The 19,320-nt window shown below is 44.7% G+C and overlaps 1 protein-coding gene across 1 annotated transcript in view; it reads left to right on the top strand.

Annotated features, from left to right (window-relative positions):
* Positions 1–222: 222 nt before the first annotated feature.
* Positions 223–19,320, top strand: part of kcnq3 (potassium voltage-gated channel, KQT-like subfamily, member 3) — a 109,787-nt gene continuing 90,689 nt past the window's right edge. Inside the window, exons 1-2 of the mRNA XM_063462086.1 lie at positions 223–361; positions 855–1,302. Of these exons, the coding sequence (XP_063318156.1) occupies positions 989–1,302 (314 nt within the window). The 5' untranslated portion in view covers positions 223–361; positions 855–988. The remainder of the gene's footprint in view (positions 362–854; positions 1,303–19,320) is intronic.

The following is a 19,320-nucleotide window of genomic DNA, read 5'->3' as shown; positions in this document are numbered from 1 at the left end:
GCTTGCATCTACCTGTGTTTACACGCGCGTTTTCCTCTTGAATACGCGAAGGTGGACGCTTTCTTGAGCGCGTGCACGTATGCATGCCTGGATGTGTGAGTGCGCGCGCTCGGGGCGTTTGCGTTGCTGCTGCTGAAAGCCTCCCTCTCTCTCTCTCTCTCCCTCTCTCTCATCTTCCTCCCTGCTGCTTCTCCTCCGCTTCAGTTTCAGTATCGACCTCCTTCGCGCAGCATCTCTGCTCTTCATCCTCCGTCTCCATCCTCCCCCTCTTCCTCCTCCTCCGTCTCAGCACCTCTTCCTCTGCAGGTGGATGGAGGCTGGGAGCCCCGGAGACAGAAGCCATGGCCGGGATGCGCCGCCGGTAGGGCTCGGTGGTGTTGGCGCTCTCTGATTTCCTGTGTGTGTGTGTGTGTGTGTGTGTGTGTGTGTGTGTGTGTGTGTGTGTGTGTGTGTCGCCAGGTCTTTGTCTATCCCGTGTGTGTGTGTGTGTGTGTGTGTGTGTATGGAGGAGTGCTGGCTGTTTGGGAAGTGGGCAATTGTTGCTCTGTTTTACAGATTATTGATTGATGGGTTCGCCCGGTGTGATCAGGTGTGTTTTCGCCTCGTGTCGCGTTACACGGAGACTGTGTTCCCCGGAAAACGCGCTGTTTTTGCGCATTAGTGAGTTTATATCCCACTCCGCGTCGGCCTCGCCTCTCCGTGTGTTCTCGTGGTGATCAGCGCGTGCATGTTATGCGCGGTTTTTACGCACATTGTCCTCGCGCTGCTGTACCAGATGCCGATGCTCTCCTGTAGTAACGCTCCATTTCTGTCTCCTCTCCCTCCATCACTCCTCCTTTCCTCCCGTTCTCCAGTCACACTGCTGAGCACCTCCCTTCGCGCCGGGGACCACATCCTTAAATGACCCGCGGCTGAGGAGAGGGGGGTGTCTCCGGATCCAGCGCCCGGATCATGGCATGCTGCCCACACCGGGCATCCAGCACTGACCATGGGGCTCCGGTCCAGGACCGTCGTTAGCGGCTCGGAGGAGCAGAAGAAGCCCTCCGGCGCTCCTCCCGGGGACTTACTGGACCAAAGCACCGCAGGAGCGGACAAGGATGGCGCCCTGCTGCTGGTGGCTCCGGGCCGGGATGACTACAAGCGGAGCTCCCAGGGCATCGGCATTGGGCTGCTGGCCAAGACCCCCCTGAACTACGCCCGGCCGGCCAAGAGGAATAACATCCGCAAGAGGAAGATCCAGAACCTGATCTACGACGCGCTGGAGAGGCCGAGAGGATGGGCGCTGCTCTACCACGCGTTCGTGTGAGTATCTGAATGATGAGAGAGGAGAGAGATCCTCCCCTCGGATCTCCGTTCGCACTTTGTTTCAGCAGTTTTCAGGCTTTAATGAAGCTGGTGAGGCTGTAACCTAATATTGCTGCTGGAAATGAAAAGCTTCCTCTTGTATGTCGCTGTAGCTGTTGGTTATGTAAGCGCTCAGCAGGCTTCAGCTGCTGGATCGTTTCTCTGGTGTGTGTGTGTGTGTGTGTGTGTGAGTGTGTGAGAAAGGGCGAGAGAGGTTTCACCTGTGCAGGTATTCTGTTTGGTGGATGGGTTTAAATGTGGATTCCAAACCTCTGAAACCACTTAAACCCACAAGAGTTACATAAGTGGAGCTCCAGCAGGTGGCTGATGGTGCTGAAGTGTGTTACCAAACTCTGAGCTCGCTGTGAGCGGGGGACTCGTTCAGTGATGGTCCGAGTGACCGTCAGCATCTTTGTTTCCCGTGCAGTGTTGGACTTTTCTGCACAACTTACAATCACATAATCACGATTATTCAATTCAGTTTTAAAATTCAAATCACAATAAAACAGAAAACAAAACTGCATAAATAAATAAATGAGACCAGAGTGAATGTGGACAAAAGTAAAGGAGCTCTTCTTTACTTTTCTTGAGCCCTGCTAATTTTAAAATTTTGATTTGTGATGGAAATATTTTTATTTATGTAAAAACACAAAAAACAGGCAGCAGGTGAGTCATAGTGCATGCTGCTGAGCAGGTGTCTGTGCTGAAAAGACGGCCGACAGTCGGGCACGTCTGTGACCGATTCCTGTCCAGAGAAAAGATCCCAGCGTGCACAGAGGCCTCAGCATCCTGCGGCTGACGGCTGCTTCTGAGGCGGTGAGGCTCGTTTGTTTAGCCGTGATCTGAAGAACGACCAGAACACAAAAAAATCACCTGTTGGTTTAAAGACATGGACACAGATTTGTTATTCATAACAGTCAGATTTGAAGCTAATATATTTCAGGAGGTACGCTTCACATCTGCAGCCAGATGTGCAGACTCTTCAGAGGGGATGTGTCACCGTGGCAACTAAGAAAACGTGAAAACCACTGTAAATTAACTGTCTCTGGGATCTTTCTCTAAACCTGAGCAACTGGTTTAATTTTCTAACCATAACCAACTGGTTCTATTGCCCAAACATAACCAAACCATTACTGTTAATGATGATTAATAGCAGATCAATCAATAATCTAAATCTGTCCCATGGGGGAGTTGAATTGAGGTCTCTGGTGTGAGTGGCGAGATGATTCCCTCCACTGCTGAAGCCCTGAAGTGCAGATTCACAGTTTTATATCCAGCGTGTCTCCAAAGACGTTGCTGTTGCAGCTCGTGGAGAGGCAGCAGGCAGCACCTGTATGAACTCTGTCCTGTTCTCGTCCTCCTGGTTTAAGAGGCGTCTTTGGTTTTAAAGCACTTCCAGTAGTTTTGAATCACTCCGATGTGACGAATCTGATTGTTTGACTCAAAGTCGTGCTGGGACACGACTTTGAGTCAAGAATCTACTGCATTACAAAACATCCACATAGACCCTTTCTTGTTATTCCTGCTGAGTCAGTGTGACAAAGGCGTAACTTTTCTGTCCTCCTTTGTGTTTGCCTGCTGCAGGTGTGGGGGTCAGAGGTCAGAGTTCTGTGTGACATCACGCTGATCAGGGAATAACCCAATTAAATGTGGACGCGCTGACTTGATAAAGTCCTGGATCGTACAGGTGTAAATGTGTTTCTGCATCTTGGGTCTGTCGCAAACATATTTTTGTGTTTTGAGGTCAAAAAAGTATTTTACCGTCATTCAGCTGCGAATGAAACCTGAAACGCAAACATTTCCAGGAAAATTGTTGTATCTCCTTCTTTTTGCCTTCCTGCACACGGTGTGAGGAATGCTGCTGACTGAGATCACAATAGTGTGTGCGTGCGTGATGATCATTTAAACTCCCAACTCATAGGCAACTCAGAAGATGAATTCCTGAATTTAATTTATGCCTAAAACTACGTCAACAAGCTTGTGAAACTCGATGTTTGGGATGATGTTTATCACCAGCCTTGCAGTACTGCCTCTGTTTCACTTCACTGCAGGTTTTCCGCGTGGTCACGTCTTCAGGCTTTTATGTTGCCAGTTTTAAATGATTACAGGTGTTTACTTTTCAAATTTGGATCACTTTGGACGAAAAACGGCCACCCTGCTTCCTAACCAGTAACAAAGTGATCTTTGTTGTGTTTCGATCACATGGCTGTGCTGATCCGGGTTAATCTCACCACTGTAATGGGAAGGCTGAAAGAAGGCTGGTGTAAGAGTCTTGCTTGCTCTTCATTCGTAAGTGTTTTTATGAACTGTGGCTCAGAAAGCGCAGCTCTGTTTGAATCTCATTGTACTGCAGTCTGTACCTTCATAAGAAGGAATTTGTATTTTCAAAGCTGAGGTCTTAAACTCGTCTTTATGAGCCTGTGAAACATCAGAAAATGTGTTTTATTCATTGAACCGGATTAATAATCTGTTTACAGTCAAGAAGCAAACCAATGGTTTAATTTGTTGTTAAATCCAATCAGCAGCAGACGACTGAACCCGTTACTTTAGCTTTTCAGGTAAATGTAGCCACACTTGGACCTGCAGATGCTTCCTGGGAAATCTCCAGATTCCAGAGCAGCAGGAAGCTTCTACATGAATAACCTAATGCTGAGTTGTGGCTGTTTTCAGGTTGCGTAACAGCATCCACGAGCTGTAAAAAGGGCGTTTTTAGTTTGGGTGAAGGTTTCACCTCTGCAGTAAAAATCTGCCAGGCAGTGATGAATCCAGGCGAAGCTGACTGTAATGAATATTCTGCATTTCTCGGAGCTGTCGACCTTTTTTTTTTGCTCCTTGTTTGGACACACTTCAGCTCTCGGGTCTCACGGATGCTGACATTTTGGCGTCTTTGCTTTGCAAAGCTGCCAGAACGACAGATGATCGCAGCTCCAGGAAAACACCTTTTGTTTGTTCTCACAATTCACCGTTGTTCCAAACGAGAGCTTTTATTTAGCAGCCAGAGGTGCAAACTCAGCAGCTGCAGCCACAAACAACAAGAAAGCACCGGCTGGTTTCTTCTTCCTATTGTTTATTTGGCCAAGATTACCTGATGGATCAGTGAAGAAATGACTCATTTTCTTATTTATTCTCGTAGCTGATGTGAATAAAAAAAAATTCTGCCAAATGTTAATATTTGGGGCTAAAATATTCACTAGAAGTCCAGGTTGCCCTAATTTAACAATATGAAACATTATTTTATTCCTGCTGACTTTCTATTACATATAATCCTTCATTAAAAGATCTAACCCTCTGGTGTGCTCAGACAGATGGTTCTGGCTGAAAGAAGGCGACGGTCCTGCCTGAGAGTCCGAACTCAGGGGGGAAAACCGTCCTCCTGACTCCAGTTTATTTTTGCTACTATGTGATAAAACAAGCCCAAAGAGACTGACTCATGGCGAATCTCATGCTCGACTGGCAGTACGCGTGCATTCCCAGCAACACGACATATGCATCTCCCAGTATGGCCGCTCCATATGGGCGGCTGGTGTCAGAGCAGGAAGTGACGTGTGAAAAAGGAAAGAAGGGGAGCTCTGGTGTTGGGGGTGGTGTGACAGGAAGTGGCAAATACAGAAACAGTGGACTGAAACATGCGTGTCCAAACTGACACGTGACTTTACATAAATGTGAAGACTCATCAAAGGGGCAGTTTACTCCAGTTAAATACACACAAAACTCTGTTTCACCATTTGAAATTTCAGGAGTTATAATAATCCAGGTGTTTTGGATTATTGTACAAAGTAAACAACAATCAGATGTCTCTCCAGTGACTCGGCCATCTTGCAGAGAGGCTCCGCCTCCTCCCTCCTGGTCCATGGCTGCAGTCCTCGTTATGCTCCGGGGCCTCGGTGAGTTCAGCCTGCGGGCAGCTGAAGCATGTCTTCACCTGCTGCAGACGGTTGGATCAAAACACTCACTGCAAGCCTGAGATTTCCATGTAAAGTTACGTGTGTTGGAAACCAACATGTTGTCCTGCTGTCACAAACATGGACTACATCACCACAACGATAAAGCCACCAGTGAAAATAGTTCCCAGCAGCCTTTTCTTCCTTTAACCGGCTGCTTTAGAAAATTCAGGAACCTTGAAAGTTTGTAACTGTTGGACTGGCTCTGCATGTTGGATTTGTTGATGTCTAGAAGTTCAAATGAAGCTCATAAATTAGAAAGCGAGGAAACTTTGCCTGCAGCGAGTTACAGATGAAGGAAAAATTGGTTTCAGTTCAGGTTGCCAGATCGATTTCGTTTGATTTCACTTGCTCTGTTTACCGTGTCGAACTTTGATGAAACAAAACTTGTTTTCATGTTTTTGATCAGCTGACTGATCCTTGACTCTGGTGGCATTCAGCCCTGCAGACAGGCCGATGTCATGGAGGGTATCCAGAGTAACTGTGGTGAAACTCGCAAACTTGTGCTCGACCAAAACTCTCTGTGTAACGAGATACCAATAGAACTACATTAGAATATGATTCTGTTAGATTTCCTGCTGTATTTGGGGGAAAGGGTCTTCTTTCATCCAATCAACAGAAAAGGAAAAAAGGAATATACCTGACATGACATTAAAACCTAAATTTTATTCAGTGCTGGAAAAATGACTCATTCATGTCATTTAAAAAAACAAACATAAACATGTTCTCTGTAACAGTCGGCCATTTTTGATGTTCACTGGTCTCTGTTGTTAGTTGATGTTGGGAATATAAGTGGCAGCGTAATAGATGGCGTGTAAGACGGATTCAGCTTCCGAAAAAGGATCTGAAAAGTGAAGCTGATGAGTTAAATGCGTTAAACCTGAGTGATGTTTAAAGGCCACCAGGGGGCGATAGCTGTGATTGCAGAAAGACTTCTGTTCCTGCAGAAGGTAAAACAGCCGTGAGCCCCTCTGTAAACACCTTCCTGAGGAGTTTGTGGTCTTAATCCCTCATTCAGGTCATATTTAGTAATTCTGGCTGGTTAGCCAATGAGCATGTGGCTTCATAATCAGCTTCTCCCCTCACTCATCATACCCGGACTTCCAAACGCTAAGATGGCGATTTTGAAACGCTCGTTTTTACAGACCGATAGGCGATGTCACTGCGGGTGCGTCTATGGGGCGGATACGAACGGCGACGAGGCGACCAGCACAATCATTTAATGTGACTGTGTCACAGATGTCGACCAGCTGCTGGTTTAAAGCTCTGCTGCAGCTCACTGGGTGTTAAGTGTCTTGCTCAAGGGCACTTCAGCTGTTCGGGCTGACAGCAGGGGAAGCATTACTCACACACTTCACCCACAGATTCTGATGCATAGGCAACACTTCAACGTGACACATGTATGGGGAAGTGGGACGAGGATTAAAGAGCAGAAGCAGATGGATGGACTGCGATAAAGAAAGAGGGGAAAAACGCAGAGACGCGAAGAGGAGGATTCGCTGTCGGAAAACCACAAAAACACTCAGAATTCTACCTGCTTGGGACGTTACGTTTAGTCGTGTCCTGGAAAAACTTGTTGTGGCAGGTCTGTTAACAGATAAACATTTATTCAGTCAGATTACTCGTTTTTATGTCATACTGCTACACATTCAGGTTTAACACGTTATGCATGACTGTTTTCTAAGCTTCGCTCATGTAAACACTGCAGTCTGACGTCACCACTCGATTACCTGCAGAACTTTCCAAGCTTCTTGGAAAATGGTGCCTTTGTCCTTCCATGTAAAGGAAGAGTTTTCTGTCTCCTACAAACAGTCTGAGTAATGTTAACATGCAGAACCGTGCAGAGGTTTTAGACTCAGACCAACCCGAGAAGCATCAGGTTCTCCAAAATAACCAAGTCTGAAAACAAGTCAAAATAAAGATGGAAAATAATCTCAACCAAGTCTGGTACCTATTCCAGAACAAGTCCTTTAACCAAGGCTGAGAATAAGACTGAAAAAGAAACTCTAAACAAGACCTAGCTAAGGTGGAGTCCAAGTATAAACAAGGTCTGAACTTAAGTTCAAAACAAGTCTAAGCCAAGTTTGAAACCAAAGTTTATCCTAAGTTTAATCCAAGGATGAAACTAGTCTGAACCAAGGTTCAAATCAAGTTTAATCAAGTTTGAAAGCAGATTTGAAACATTTAAATCCAAAACATCTGAAACCAGTGTGAAGTAAGTCTAAACTGAGCTTGAAACCAGACTTAAAGCAGAACAAAGCCGGACGTGTGGCATGTTTGGGAGGAAGCTCTAAACCAGGTCGGTACTCTGTAACCTGTTTGTAGATCACTGAGGAGAACTGGGGCTGTTGTCCGGACAAATATTGATCCGATTTCAGTTATTGATGAGTGAAAGCTAATCGTGGCTCGTCTCTTCTCTGGACTAAACTAAAGTTTAAATGCTGAATGTGACTCAGGTCCTTGTTTCCGCCCTCTGGAGGCGACACTGTGAGCAAAGGTTGCAGTATCGGACCGCAGCTACCATCACAGAGCGAGTGATGTAATACCCAAATTTTGGTTTCCATAACAACGCAGTGGAGAGAGTGAAATCAGATCCAGAGTGGAGGCTGCGAGCTCGGGCGAGTGAGCATGTGTGAAAGCAGAGAAAGAGAGCGAGGGAAACGCGAGATGTTTGACATCAGCAGTTTTGGTGGCAGATCGGTGGTGATCTTTGGCCTCGGCCTGGCATCCAGACAAGCCTGACAGGAGGGCTCCGTCCCACAATGCATTGCTGTATAAATCTTTCTGTTTGATGCCATGCTCTCTCTCTCACTCTCTCTCTTCACTTCTCCTGGATTTTGATGTTGTTTTCTTTTACTAGAAAAGCAACGACAGCAGCAGTGTCTGTGGGTGTAAATCATCTCCTTCAGATGAAAACCTTGTGCTGTCAGTGTTTGTGATTTTCATGCTTTCATATCGCTCGAAGGATTACACGCCGCTCTGCAGGTGGAGGCCATCTTGCAGCCCTCCTTCTCTAAACTCTGTCAAAACCGTGTAAATTAAACATCCTGAAACGAGCAGCTGATCCGACTGCTGCAGTTTAGACCAGGATGATGGATGCGCGCAAAGTGGTTTTCACATATTAGGAGAACTTGTGGGCAGCTTTTCTGCTCCAGCTCATCCAAAACCATCTCATCTGTGTTTAAGTTAGCCGACCTGATGCTGAGCCGTTTCCCTGCTTTTCGGTCGAACAGCTCTCACAAAGCTGAAAACCACTCATGGTCACATTAAACCCAGATGAGATGTTGTGTACTCATGTTTACTATCATTTTCTCATACGGATGTTTTCAAACTGACTCAAACCTGAAACTAGGTTCCGAATCAAGTCTGAACAAAGTTTAGAAAGAAGTTTGAACCCCGGAGAGCTTGAAAAACCATCCACCTTTAATTTGAATAAAATACTATGTGACCTGAAAGGAATACACAGAGCTTACAACGTAGATGGTTAAATGGGTGACACATTCTCCAGCTCAGCTTCCTGATTTGTGTCAGACTGAAACAAAAGGAAGATGACGAGTTTCCAATTCCATCTTAATCTTCCCTGATTTTTGCTGAATGTGCAAAAAGCTATTTTTACCCTGGCAGGAAACTGCTGTGTATAATTATCTGAAACCTCAGCAAATTACTGTCTGAATCCAGGCTGAACGAGATTAATGTCACACTTTATTGGCACATCTGTCTCTCCCGGTGCAGCCGCCGTCCTCGGTCCTTCGTCAGAGTGAAACCTCATGTTTTAGTAAAGACATCCACAGGCAGAGATGTTTGAGTAGTTTTGTCACTGCACAATGAGTGAAACGTCCTTGTAGAGGGGAAAAATGCACTACTGCTCATCATTCATCTTTTTAAAATGCTGTTGGTTGGGACCAGATCAGGTTTTATTAGCAGTACTGTAGTTTTAGTGCTTTTTATTTTGGTCGCAGATCAATTTTCTGTGCAGGAAAGCTGTGACCCGGGTAAGACTCGAAGGCTGATTGGAAAAATCTTGTCTTAAGGATCTTCAGCAGAGCAAAATCTGCAAATTTTGATTTGAGAAAGCTTTCCGGCAATCTGCTCAACCAACAGGAGGTCGCAATGAAGTCCACAGTGTGTATTTACAGTAAACAGCAAGCGTGATTGGCTGTAAAGACGTCACATGAGACGAGCTGCGTAAACACAGATGGAAGATTTATACTTTACCATCCGGCATACTTTTATTAATATTTATATAGATAAATTCAACCTGCTGGAAACACAGGAAGTTGCGAACTGCGAGAACAGACCAACACGCCACGAACTCCTCGAACAATCGTACACGCGGGCAAGAGACACGCCCTCGCTGTTAGCTTCCTCCATCCTGTGATACGGTGCACTGCTGCTGACGGGTGGTGTAGTTATCATAGCTTGGCCTGTTGTCACTGACCACATTAATTTGTGTATTTTCATGTTAATTCATTTGTCTTCAGAGAAGTATAACAGGACCGAATACTTGGCTGCTGGGTCCGTGGTGTCACACAACAGAGTCAAATCCAGGCTTCAGGGAGCAGCGGAAAGTAGCCTGATACATCTGTTTTTACAGTCCTGCTGGTTTCCTCCTCTCAGTGTGAGTGCACCTCCTTTTACTGCTCCTCACACGAGTCTGGGTGGAGCTATCAAAAAGCAGATGAAGGTGGTGGAGTAAATGCTGCAGTTACTGCAGTAAAAGCTTCCATTAGAGGGCGACAGAGAGCAACAGTTTGCAGACACTCAGAGAAAAGCTGTTGTTGTGGCTAACATGCATGGTGACGTAAACGACACAGAACTACATCTGATCAACCGATACGACCGAAATGTGATCCTGCTTGTTGAGTCAGGATAGACTGATATTGTGGGATCGCAGCGTATCAATTCCCGGTCTGTTCCTCACAGTCAGGACGCTGGGAAAACGTTGGATTAATGCATTCCTACGTCAGTCACCAGAAACTACCTGAACAGGTTTAAGAAAAGATGGCGGTTTGAGTTTAAATACGCCCCTTTTACATGACGTCACTGATCCATGATGTCAAACAGCATCTGTTCTCTTTAAGTCTCTTACTTTATTTGAATCAGTGATGGGTGTTTTCATCGAGTACGTGTGACCTTTTAACGGTTGGTGTGGACCCGTGGGTTAAACCGCCCCGATCAGACGCTTGCAGGCTGAAGCAAGTGAAGTGGAGTCAGAGACTGTGCAGATAATTAGTGGTGACGAGCGCTCATTAGCAATCAGCAACTCCAAACAGCAGTCACAGCAGACTCCACGGGGTGAGAGTGATTTAGTCGTGGCAGACACATCAGGCGAGCTTCTTTTTAAAGCTCGTCTGCAGTTTTGGTGCTTGTTTGAAGAGAGTCTCGGCGCTGTGATCTGAGTGGATTTATGATCTTTTCAGCATCAGGATTCGATAAAGTGTCAGCTGGCAGTTTGAGCCCACAGATGCACAAAAACTGGTTCCTCTCGTCCTGCTCGGCTCAACGAGTCTCTGAAATAAATGTGACCCGTTTAAACCAACCTCGCTTCCTGCGTGCAGTCAGTCGCAGCTGTGATGCTTCAGCGAGAACACGTCAGTGGCTGAAAGAGTGCAGCCGCTCTTCAGGTGTATCAGATTGATTCTTCGTGCTCTTACACATGTTGATGACTTTTACCTCGAGCACCGAACACTCGTCGTTTTTACTGATGTTTTCGTGCAGGTAGCCGGAGCTGACGTGAGAAACAGTGCAGCGATGTATAAATAGGCCCTGCCAGTGACTTATGTAACAGATTACAGTTTACACACTTACACATGCGGTCCATTTCCAGACCGCATATTTATTAAACTGCGCTCCTCAGAAAGGTCTGAATTTCCAGAGTTTCTGTGGGAGCAGCCACATGAAGAGGTGGCAGTCCAGATGTTCCTGAGAAAACATCTGGACTTTGGAGATTCCTTTTAAGAAGTATTTAAAAATCAGACTTTGAACTATTTTCCCAGCCACCTGTGGGAAGCATATCTGCTATGTGAGTCTTTGTTTGACCAGGAAGTGAAACTCTAGAGGTGAAGAATCTCTCCCATGAGACATCTGCACGCAGGAGTTCTCCTGAGTTTGGGGGAATAATGCAAACTGCACACAGAGGGACCCTGCATGGGTTCAAACCCGGAAACCTCTCACTGTGAGACCACAGTGTCAACACTTTGGCCTGAATCACTCAATCCGCTCAGTCGCTGCTTCCTTCTGGAAGCCCCAGATCCTGCTGCCGTCCTCGCTGAGGTCCAAACAGTAGTTTTGGGGTTAGTGTCAGGACATGTCTTTAATTCACAATTTCTGTAGGTTAAAATCATTTTATTTTTATATTTTGTTTTGTTTTCGTATTGAATTCAAACCTGTTTTGAGATAAACCCACAGTTTGCCTTCATATCCATTAAAAGAAGGTTGTTTTGGGTGTAATGATGGAAGCCGGGAGGTGGGGCGTCTCCTCTTAAGTTGGGATCCCAGCGTATCAGAATTATTAAGGGCGAGGACCTCTGAAGCTTTGAACTAAATTATCATTAGAATAATTTCCAAAAGTCATCTCCAGCAGTCTTACAGGGACATAATGACCCAGCCAGGCTCGATGTCTTTGAAGACAAGTCGATGGGTTTTGATTGGGAGACGGTGGCGTGCACTTTCACCCACTCCGAGGTTGATTTGCTGCTGACAGAGGAGACGACTCGGATTGTTTCTGCTCCTCTTCGTTCATTTCCACTGAAGAGTCTGATCTTCACCGGTTTGACAGACGTCTTCCATCAAACCAGCTGCGCGTGTCTAATGCATCACTTCCTGCGAATCAAGAAGAGGTTTTAACAGCGAACGGGAAATGACTTCCACAGAAGTCCATTTATTTGTCTCCTGATTTTAAGATTGGCTGCTATTGATCTGGATGTAAGAGGCTAAAAGCGTCTTCACATCTCACGACTCAAATTATTTATGGTTCACTTGTGTTTTAATGGCAGACTGAACATGTTATTGCTTTCAGAGGAGCATCATTTCATGGGAAATCACACATTTCCTCCACATCGGAAATTTTACTTTTCTTTCTTTACTTTTTTTCCCCAGCATTTCTGAGGCTGCTCAGAACAAGTTAGAGCTTGTGAAAGTTCTCCGTGCCGGGCTCATCTTCCGGCCCTGATGCCTTCTGGGTCATTTTTAAACACCAGTAAATGTAGCTCATGAAATGGAGAAACAGCACTGATATGTCCACATGTTCCTCACAGTTTGGACATAAGACACAGATCAAACAACTCTAAGTTCTCCTGATGTTTGTCCAGGACGAGTGGATGATCTGTTTGCAGTTTCGTTGACAGCTCGTGGGATAATATGACAGGATTGTTTTAACATTCAGGTTTGGTGACACATGTTCAGGTTCAGTGAAGCTGCAGTTTGAAGAACGTCTTCAGGGCCTGGAGTTTGATCAGTGTGCCGTGGACTCAAAACGTGGGTAAAAAGGAGACTTTTAGCTTGTTTGGAGCAGCCGCCCATCCCGCGTGGTGATACGACCCAAAGTGCACAGTGACATTGTGCACTTTTGCTAATAAAACTATGAAGCACTATTGGCTTCTACTGTGATTTGAAATTATGATTGACCCCGGGCTTCTTTGAGAGGCTGGAACATGTAAAGGTCAGATTTTGCACGGCACCATTAAAAACACTGAAGTTATTGTATAAAAAACATGAGCTGATTGTGAGGGTTTGGCAGGATGAATGGCCGTCTTTGTTGCTGCTCCTTTAGCTTCAGTTCAGAGTTTCTGTGAGATCTGAGAGGTCGACTGTTCAGGCCTAATGAGCAATTCATGTTTCACTGAATACACCCTCATTGTAAAGTGTTAACATGTAAAGTTTGAAGTTTGCGTGGGGACTGCGAGATGTTCACTGACAGTTAATAAAGTAGGATTTTCATGATTTACATCCAAACATAAACAAGACCTCAGTGACTTAATTCATGTATTGGATTCCCTCTGTGGAGGCTGTTTGTGTTCAGGGTTTCCTAATGGACTCTGTGGTTGTGGTCATTTAGTGTAATGATATTTATGTCAGACAGATGTTGGAGCAGCGTGAGCGCCGTGCAGCCGGGAGATGAAATGTAAGATCGAGGCTCTCTAAACTCTACATTTAATCAAACGTCGAGTCTGAAAAGTGCGAAAAATATCAAGAAATGTTGTTTTTAGATGATTTCATTTTTGTTGCCACCATGTGGCCAAAAATAATCGTTATATTAATATTTATGTCTTATTTCTTTTACAAGAGCTCAGGACAGATACAGAATTTTTAATATGTGGAGAAGGAAAAACATTACATAACAAACTCACAGCCTAACACCTCGGTGAAAGCTGAAACAGGACGTGAGTGGGAACATGAAAGGTCCGCTCCTACCTGCGCTCGTGTCCTGTCATTATGATGTCACTACGAAGAATCGTCCTTCACTGTTTCTCTGAGATCATTTGTTTCATCGTCAGTTTGTTTCACTGCAAAACAAAGAATATCGCTGAGCCGAGCCGGAGGATTTTGAGCCTTTGTGCCAGAAACACGACTGAACTATTGATTAAGCGATCGATCGCTTCAGCTCTGGGTGGATGTTACCTGGATGTAGCTCGTTTGTCTGAAAACATCAAAGAGGAAGGAGAAGGATCACTGATCAGCTGGTGTAGATCACATGACTGCTTTAAACTGAAGATTCGCCACCAGTTTCATGTAAATCTGAATCTTTATGAAGTGTTTTTAACTCCAACATGTCCTGAAGAGTGGACAGTTCATGGTCAGCTGTGAAAAAAACACTTCCACCTGCAGGAAACATGTTTCCCGGTGGAAGATCAGAGGTGGTCACGAACATAATGAAGCCTTCAGGTGTTGTTTAAGGCGTTAACACAGCAGGAAGGTTCTGGAGTGAATGTCGGGGTTCACTTTGTGCCATATAGCTCACTACATGCTGCTTTGTACTGTTAATTCCTTTGTTGTGTTCTTAAAGAGTAACTTTTGAAGAAGGAACGCATCAGAGCATGCTCAGATGCATCAGAGCATGCTCAGATGCATCAGAGCATGCTCAGATGCGTCAGAGCATGCTCAGATGCGTTCCTATGAGTCTATAAGATGGTATGTTTAAGCGGTATTCGTTCAGATGGCGCCTCGGAGAAAAGAAATAAGAAAATAAAGAAATCTGTAAATCTTCCAGTGTCAGCGAGTGCACGGCTGCAGAGCTTTAATCTCTGTTTCAAGATCATTTAGATACAAAGGCCAACAGGACGGCTTTGAAATGATTCCGATTAAACAGGATTTAACATGGATTATATTTTGATTAAATCTGTTAATAAACTCAAAGAGAATAAAAATGCTCTGTTACGGCCCCTAAATCTACGACTCAAAGCAAACTAACACGGCTGCAGTTCAACAAACTTAATAATAAAAATTATGATTACACACAAAGAACACGCACGAAGAGATGCAGCAGATGAAGAAGAAGAAGAAGAAGAAGAAGACCGGGAAGCAGGCACACAAAGGGCCGACGGAGCCCTGAGACGTTTGCTGCTGTGGCCCATAAATCATGGAAGCAGTGTGCCTCAATACTTCATCACTTTAACCTCCTAGGACCTAGGACGTCGACATCACATTTTTGGTTATTTAGACCCAAATACTCAATTATGGCCTGATATCCATTTACGAGGACATTACACTGCTACTGTTCTATCAAAATTTTAAACGAATATCCTCATATGTGGCTCTTATTTTTCTTAGAAACAAAAATCTGGTAAAAAAAACAACAAATCTGGTAATTCTTTGTTTTTACATTCATCAGGTCCCAATCAGCCCAAATATCAAAGAGCTATTAAAAATGCATGCCGTGGAAGAGTTCGGGTCTTGGGAGGTTAAAGATAAGTGCCAGAGGTAGCTTTGATCAGTCTTTTTTTTAATCTCCTTTATTTTTGTCTTTCATTTTAAAATTTTATTTCAGTTTTTTTTCTGTTATTTGTTTTTGCTTTTTGTTGTATGTCTGTTTTTCGGTTTCATTGCTGTCTTTTAGATGGAAAGAACTTTGTTGTTTTTCTGATATTCATGAGCTAAACCCCCAACTCGACTCATGGTTAATGCACAGAAAGTCGGTGCTGATGGAGACGAGGGCTTTGCAGAGGGCTCGTCTCCATCAGCACGGTGACTCCACCCTGTTCATGAAGCTGCCGCCGTGCGAGCAGGTTAACCTGATCCTGAGGTCTCTGCCTGCACGTGCACACTGCTTTGTGTTTGGACAGAACTCTGTGGGGACGTATGCTTTCGCCCTTTCAGGTACCATCTGCCAAGGGGGCAAAGGTGAACGGGCAGCAGGTGTCCATCTTTAGGGAGCTCCAAACAGCCGAGAACTTATGACATCACTCAAATGTGTGTGTGTCGCTCTGTTCACAGTAAGGCCATCGGCATCAGCCGGGTTTGGGTGGTGTCTATGAACCTCTAAGGCATGGGAGGTGCACAGCGCAGGTTTCTGTGCACCACCAGAGGTCTGGTGGAGGCCTCCGATGGACCTCCATCGGCCCGCTGCAGATGAAACCCCTCATCGTGCTCTGCTGACGAGTGAAGCTGGTCTGGACCCGAGCGGGGATCAAATTCTGTCTCTGATGTCACGTTTGCATCACGTCACAACAATGGCTCCTCTCATCGGTGACTCAGCGTCCGGACCTTTTCCAATCCATTAGGTTGACCTATTCCCTGTTTCCGTGACGATACTGTGGGGATTCAGCTTGTTGTCTTCCTCTTGAGCGCAATTACTCCAAACACTGGAGCAAATTGAATTTTCCTGCTGTTATCAGTGTTTGTACATTTCTCTGCAGCCCCTAGTTGGAGGCTCTCGCTCTGCCACGCTTTATTTCCCCTCGCTCTCTCTTCATCCCTCGGACCCAGACGGCAGTAATGTTTGTGGCGCCCGGCGGCTCCAGCGTCCCCCGAGGCTATTTGCTTCGGGCTGCAGCCGCTTAAGAACGATACCTTCAGGTTTCATTTACGTCAGGCTGTTCAGCAGAACGCTTTAATCCTCAGGTTTGAGCTGGAATCAAGTTTTTCAGATCAAAGTGTATGAAGTCAGCACGTCTGTATTTTCTGACAGTCTGCAGCAGTGTTTCTGTAGATCTGCTGAACAAGGAACTTAAAGGCTTTCAGGATCCTGCACAATCACAAGTTTTTGTTGTGAAGCTGCAATGTGATTTATTTTCATGTTGTTCACATGCACGCCTGATTTGTTTGGATCTTCTGATGATTTCTTGTCCAAAGCCATTGGTTTGGACCAAACATCCAATACTGCTGTGTTTGCCGAGGAGACATGTGACACTCCACCCCACAGTCTGTCCTGAAGCCTTTTCTGGATTTAAACTCAATTTGTTGCTACAAAGCAATCAGTTTCTCACCATTTTGCATCCCTTTGTAGTCATTTTCTCTCTCTTTGTGATCCCTTTGGATCTTGCATATCTTTTCAGCGATTTTGTGGTCACCTTGTGGCTCTATGAGGCTCTTGTGCCAAATGAATCTCGCATGTCTTTTCAGACATTATTTGACAGTCATTTTTCATGCATTTGGTTATTTATTTATTTTTTTGATGAATAGAAATCCTGTAGGAGTCCACCAGCCGCTTATCGGAGCCCTGTTCTCATTGTGAGCCTTTCTGTGCTCATTTTGAATCAGTTCTTTTGCATGTATTAGTTTTTCTGCCCTTTTTAATTATTTGACAGTTGTATATTTATGTCCCTGTGTTGCATCTTAATGTCATTTTGTATTAATTTTTCATTTCTGTGGCTGTCTCGCATCTCTCTCAAGTCATTTTGCATCCCGCTGCAGTCATTGTGTATCCCTTTGCAATCAAAATGCATCTAGCATCTCTTTCTCTTTCACAGCCTCTGAAACGAGACTCATTAAGCATGTTTTCTTTCCCGCTGTGCTCATTTTGTCTCACTTTGTGGTAATTGGATGCCTTTTCGGGTTATTTTTCATCTCTGTTGACATTTTTGCTTCTCCTTTCAGTCACCTTACATCATTTGACATGATTTCACGGCTCCTTGTGATCATTTTTAGTTATTAGGTCTTTTTGTTGTCATCACTTTGAGCTTTCTGTACCTCTTCATTTATTTTGTGGTAATTTTCTGTTGTTTAACGATGATTTTGGTTTACATTTGTGGCAGTGAAACAGTCTGTTTGCTGCTGGAGGAGATTCCTGCTCTTTGAGACCACGTCGGTACCACGTCGGTGCCAAATGTGACCAGATACAAGCTGAGGCGTTTCACGTTTATGATCCCTCGGAGTGATTCAGTGCAGCAGCTCAGCTGCAGTTTAGCAGGTGGTTAACGAGGGTTTCTCTCCTCATTTGTCTCCGTGGTGACGGGTGTAGTTTACAGCTCCAGCAATGGATGCTGGGTAATGGTAATAATGATTTCACCGGGTGTAATTTAGATGAATTCTCACTCGTGGTTTTACTGTTACCGTCCTCGCTGGTTTGACTCGTGCAGAGAATTTTTAGGCGATGGGTGATTAAAACACAACGATGTCGGGGAAATGTGCAGCTCCATGAATCTTCTTAATGTGATCATCGAGTGAACGCATGACTGTGGTTGTGCATGTGTTTATTAACAGATGGTGACCTCACAGTGAGCAGCATCAGAGACCAATGGGAGCGTTAAACTCCACAAGTTTGCTCAGTTTGTCTTTTGGGGGTGAAAATGATCAAACTGTGGCAGCAGTGAACGAGCACGGTGGATATTTAGCTGCTGTCTGGAGTGTCGGGTACATGTGGAGCTCACAGTCAGACGGATCAGACTGCAGCTGAGGTTCAGTGACAATCTTTTATGCCAATGCTGGATTTTATTCATCTTTAATGCATCAGTGAGAAGGAGCGCTGCGAACTCTCTCGTGCTCATTTTGCCAAAACCAGACGCTCCTCCCTGGTTGGTTTCCAGAAAAATTCATTTTGTCACAACATATAAATAAAAAGCTGCTTCAGACTTTCGCGCCTGTTTCTGTTCATCTCATGTAAAAGTCCACCGTGTCTGAACGGTGCCTCTGGGAACCAGCAGCCCCGAGACTAAAGCACTTCTGCCCCCTTTTTACTTGTTTAGTGTCTCTTCAATCGTTTTGCATCGTTCAGCCGAGATTATGCAAGTTTATTTTGGACATTTTGCATCCCTGCGTAGTAATTCTTTTTGTGGTCATTTTCCATGTCTGTGAACTGTTGCTGTTTCATTTAAGTCACTCTGGTTCATTTGTGTTTCTTTGTAGTCGTATTTATTTTTCCTGTGGTCATTTTCTGCCTTTTATGATCTCTGTGGATACTTCTCATCTCTTACTCAAATTTATGTTAAATGGACCTCTTTTGGGTGATTTGCATCTGTTTCTCTGAGGCGTGTTTTGTAGATTATTTTGTTCCTCTCCATATTTTTCATCTTCAGTTTGTGAAAATGTCATAATGATGTCTGTCTTTGTTGTCATGTTATCATCTCTTTGTTTTTGTGGGCATTTTGCAGCACCTTTGAGTCAGTTTGCATCCTGTGTATTTGTGTTTATCATATATCTGCATCTTCATTTAAATGGTTTCTTCTAACCCTCTGTGATCAGAGTCCCTCTCTTTTCTGAAGTCTGCTGTGATTGGATGAGAGCAGGGGTACGCGTCAGACAAGTCCGTCCCCCCCCCCCCCCCCCCTTCGCAGCTCTTTTCAATAACCACGTCTCATTTTGTGGTTATTTGATGTCGTTTTCATCTCTGTGGACTTTGCATCCCTTTGAGCTCACGTTGAGTTTTTCTTGTACTTTTGTCACTTTGGGGTAATTACTTATCTGTGGTGGTTTTGTTGGGTTATTTTGAGTTTTGGGCTGTTCTGGAGAGTTTTTCTGTGTGTTTGTCGTTGTTACTCTTGAGTCTTAGTTCTGATGAATATCTTTGACTGGGTTTTGTCATCTTTTCGGTTTTATCATTATTCTGCTGTTCATGTTTTGGGATTTATTCGTGTCTCTTTGTATGTTGTTGCTAAGTTGT

Source organism: Pelmatolapia mariae, linkage group LG18 (assembly GCF_036321145.2).
Source record: "Pelmatolapia mariae isolate MD_Pm_ZW linkage group LG18, Pm_UMD_F_2, whole genome shotgun sequence".
Classification (NCBI taxonomy): domain Eukaryota; kingdom Metazoa; phylum Chordata; class Actinopteri; order Cichliformes; family Cichlidae; genus Pelmatolapia; species Pelmatolapia mariae.
This window is presented reverse-complemented; position numbering and strand designations above follow the sequence as displayed.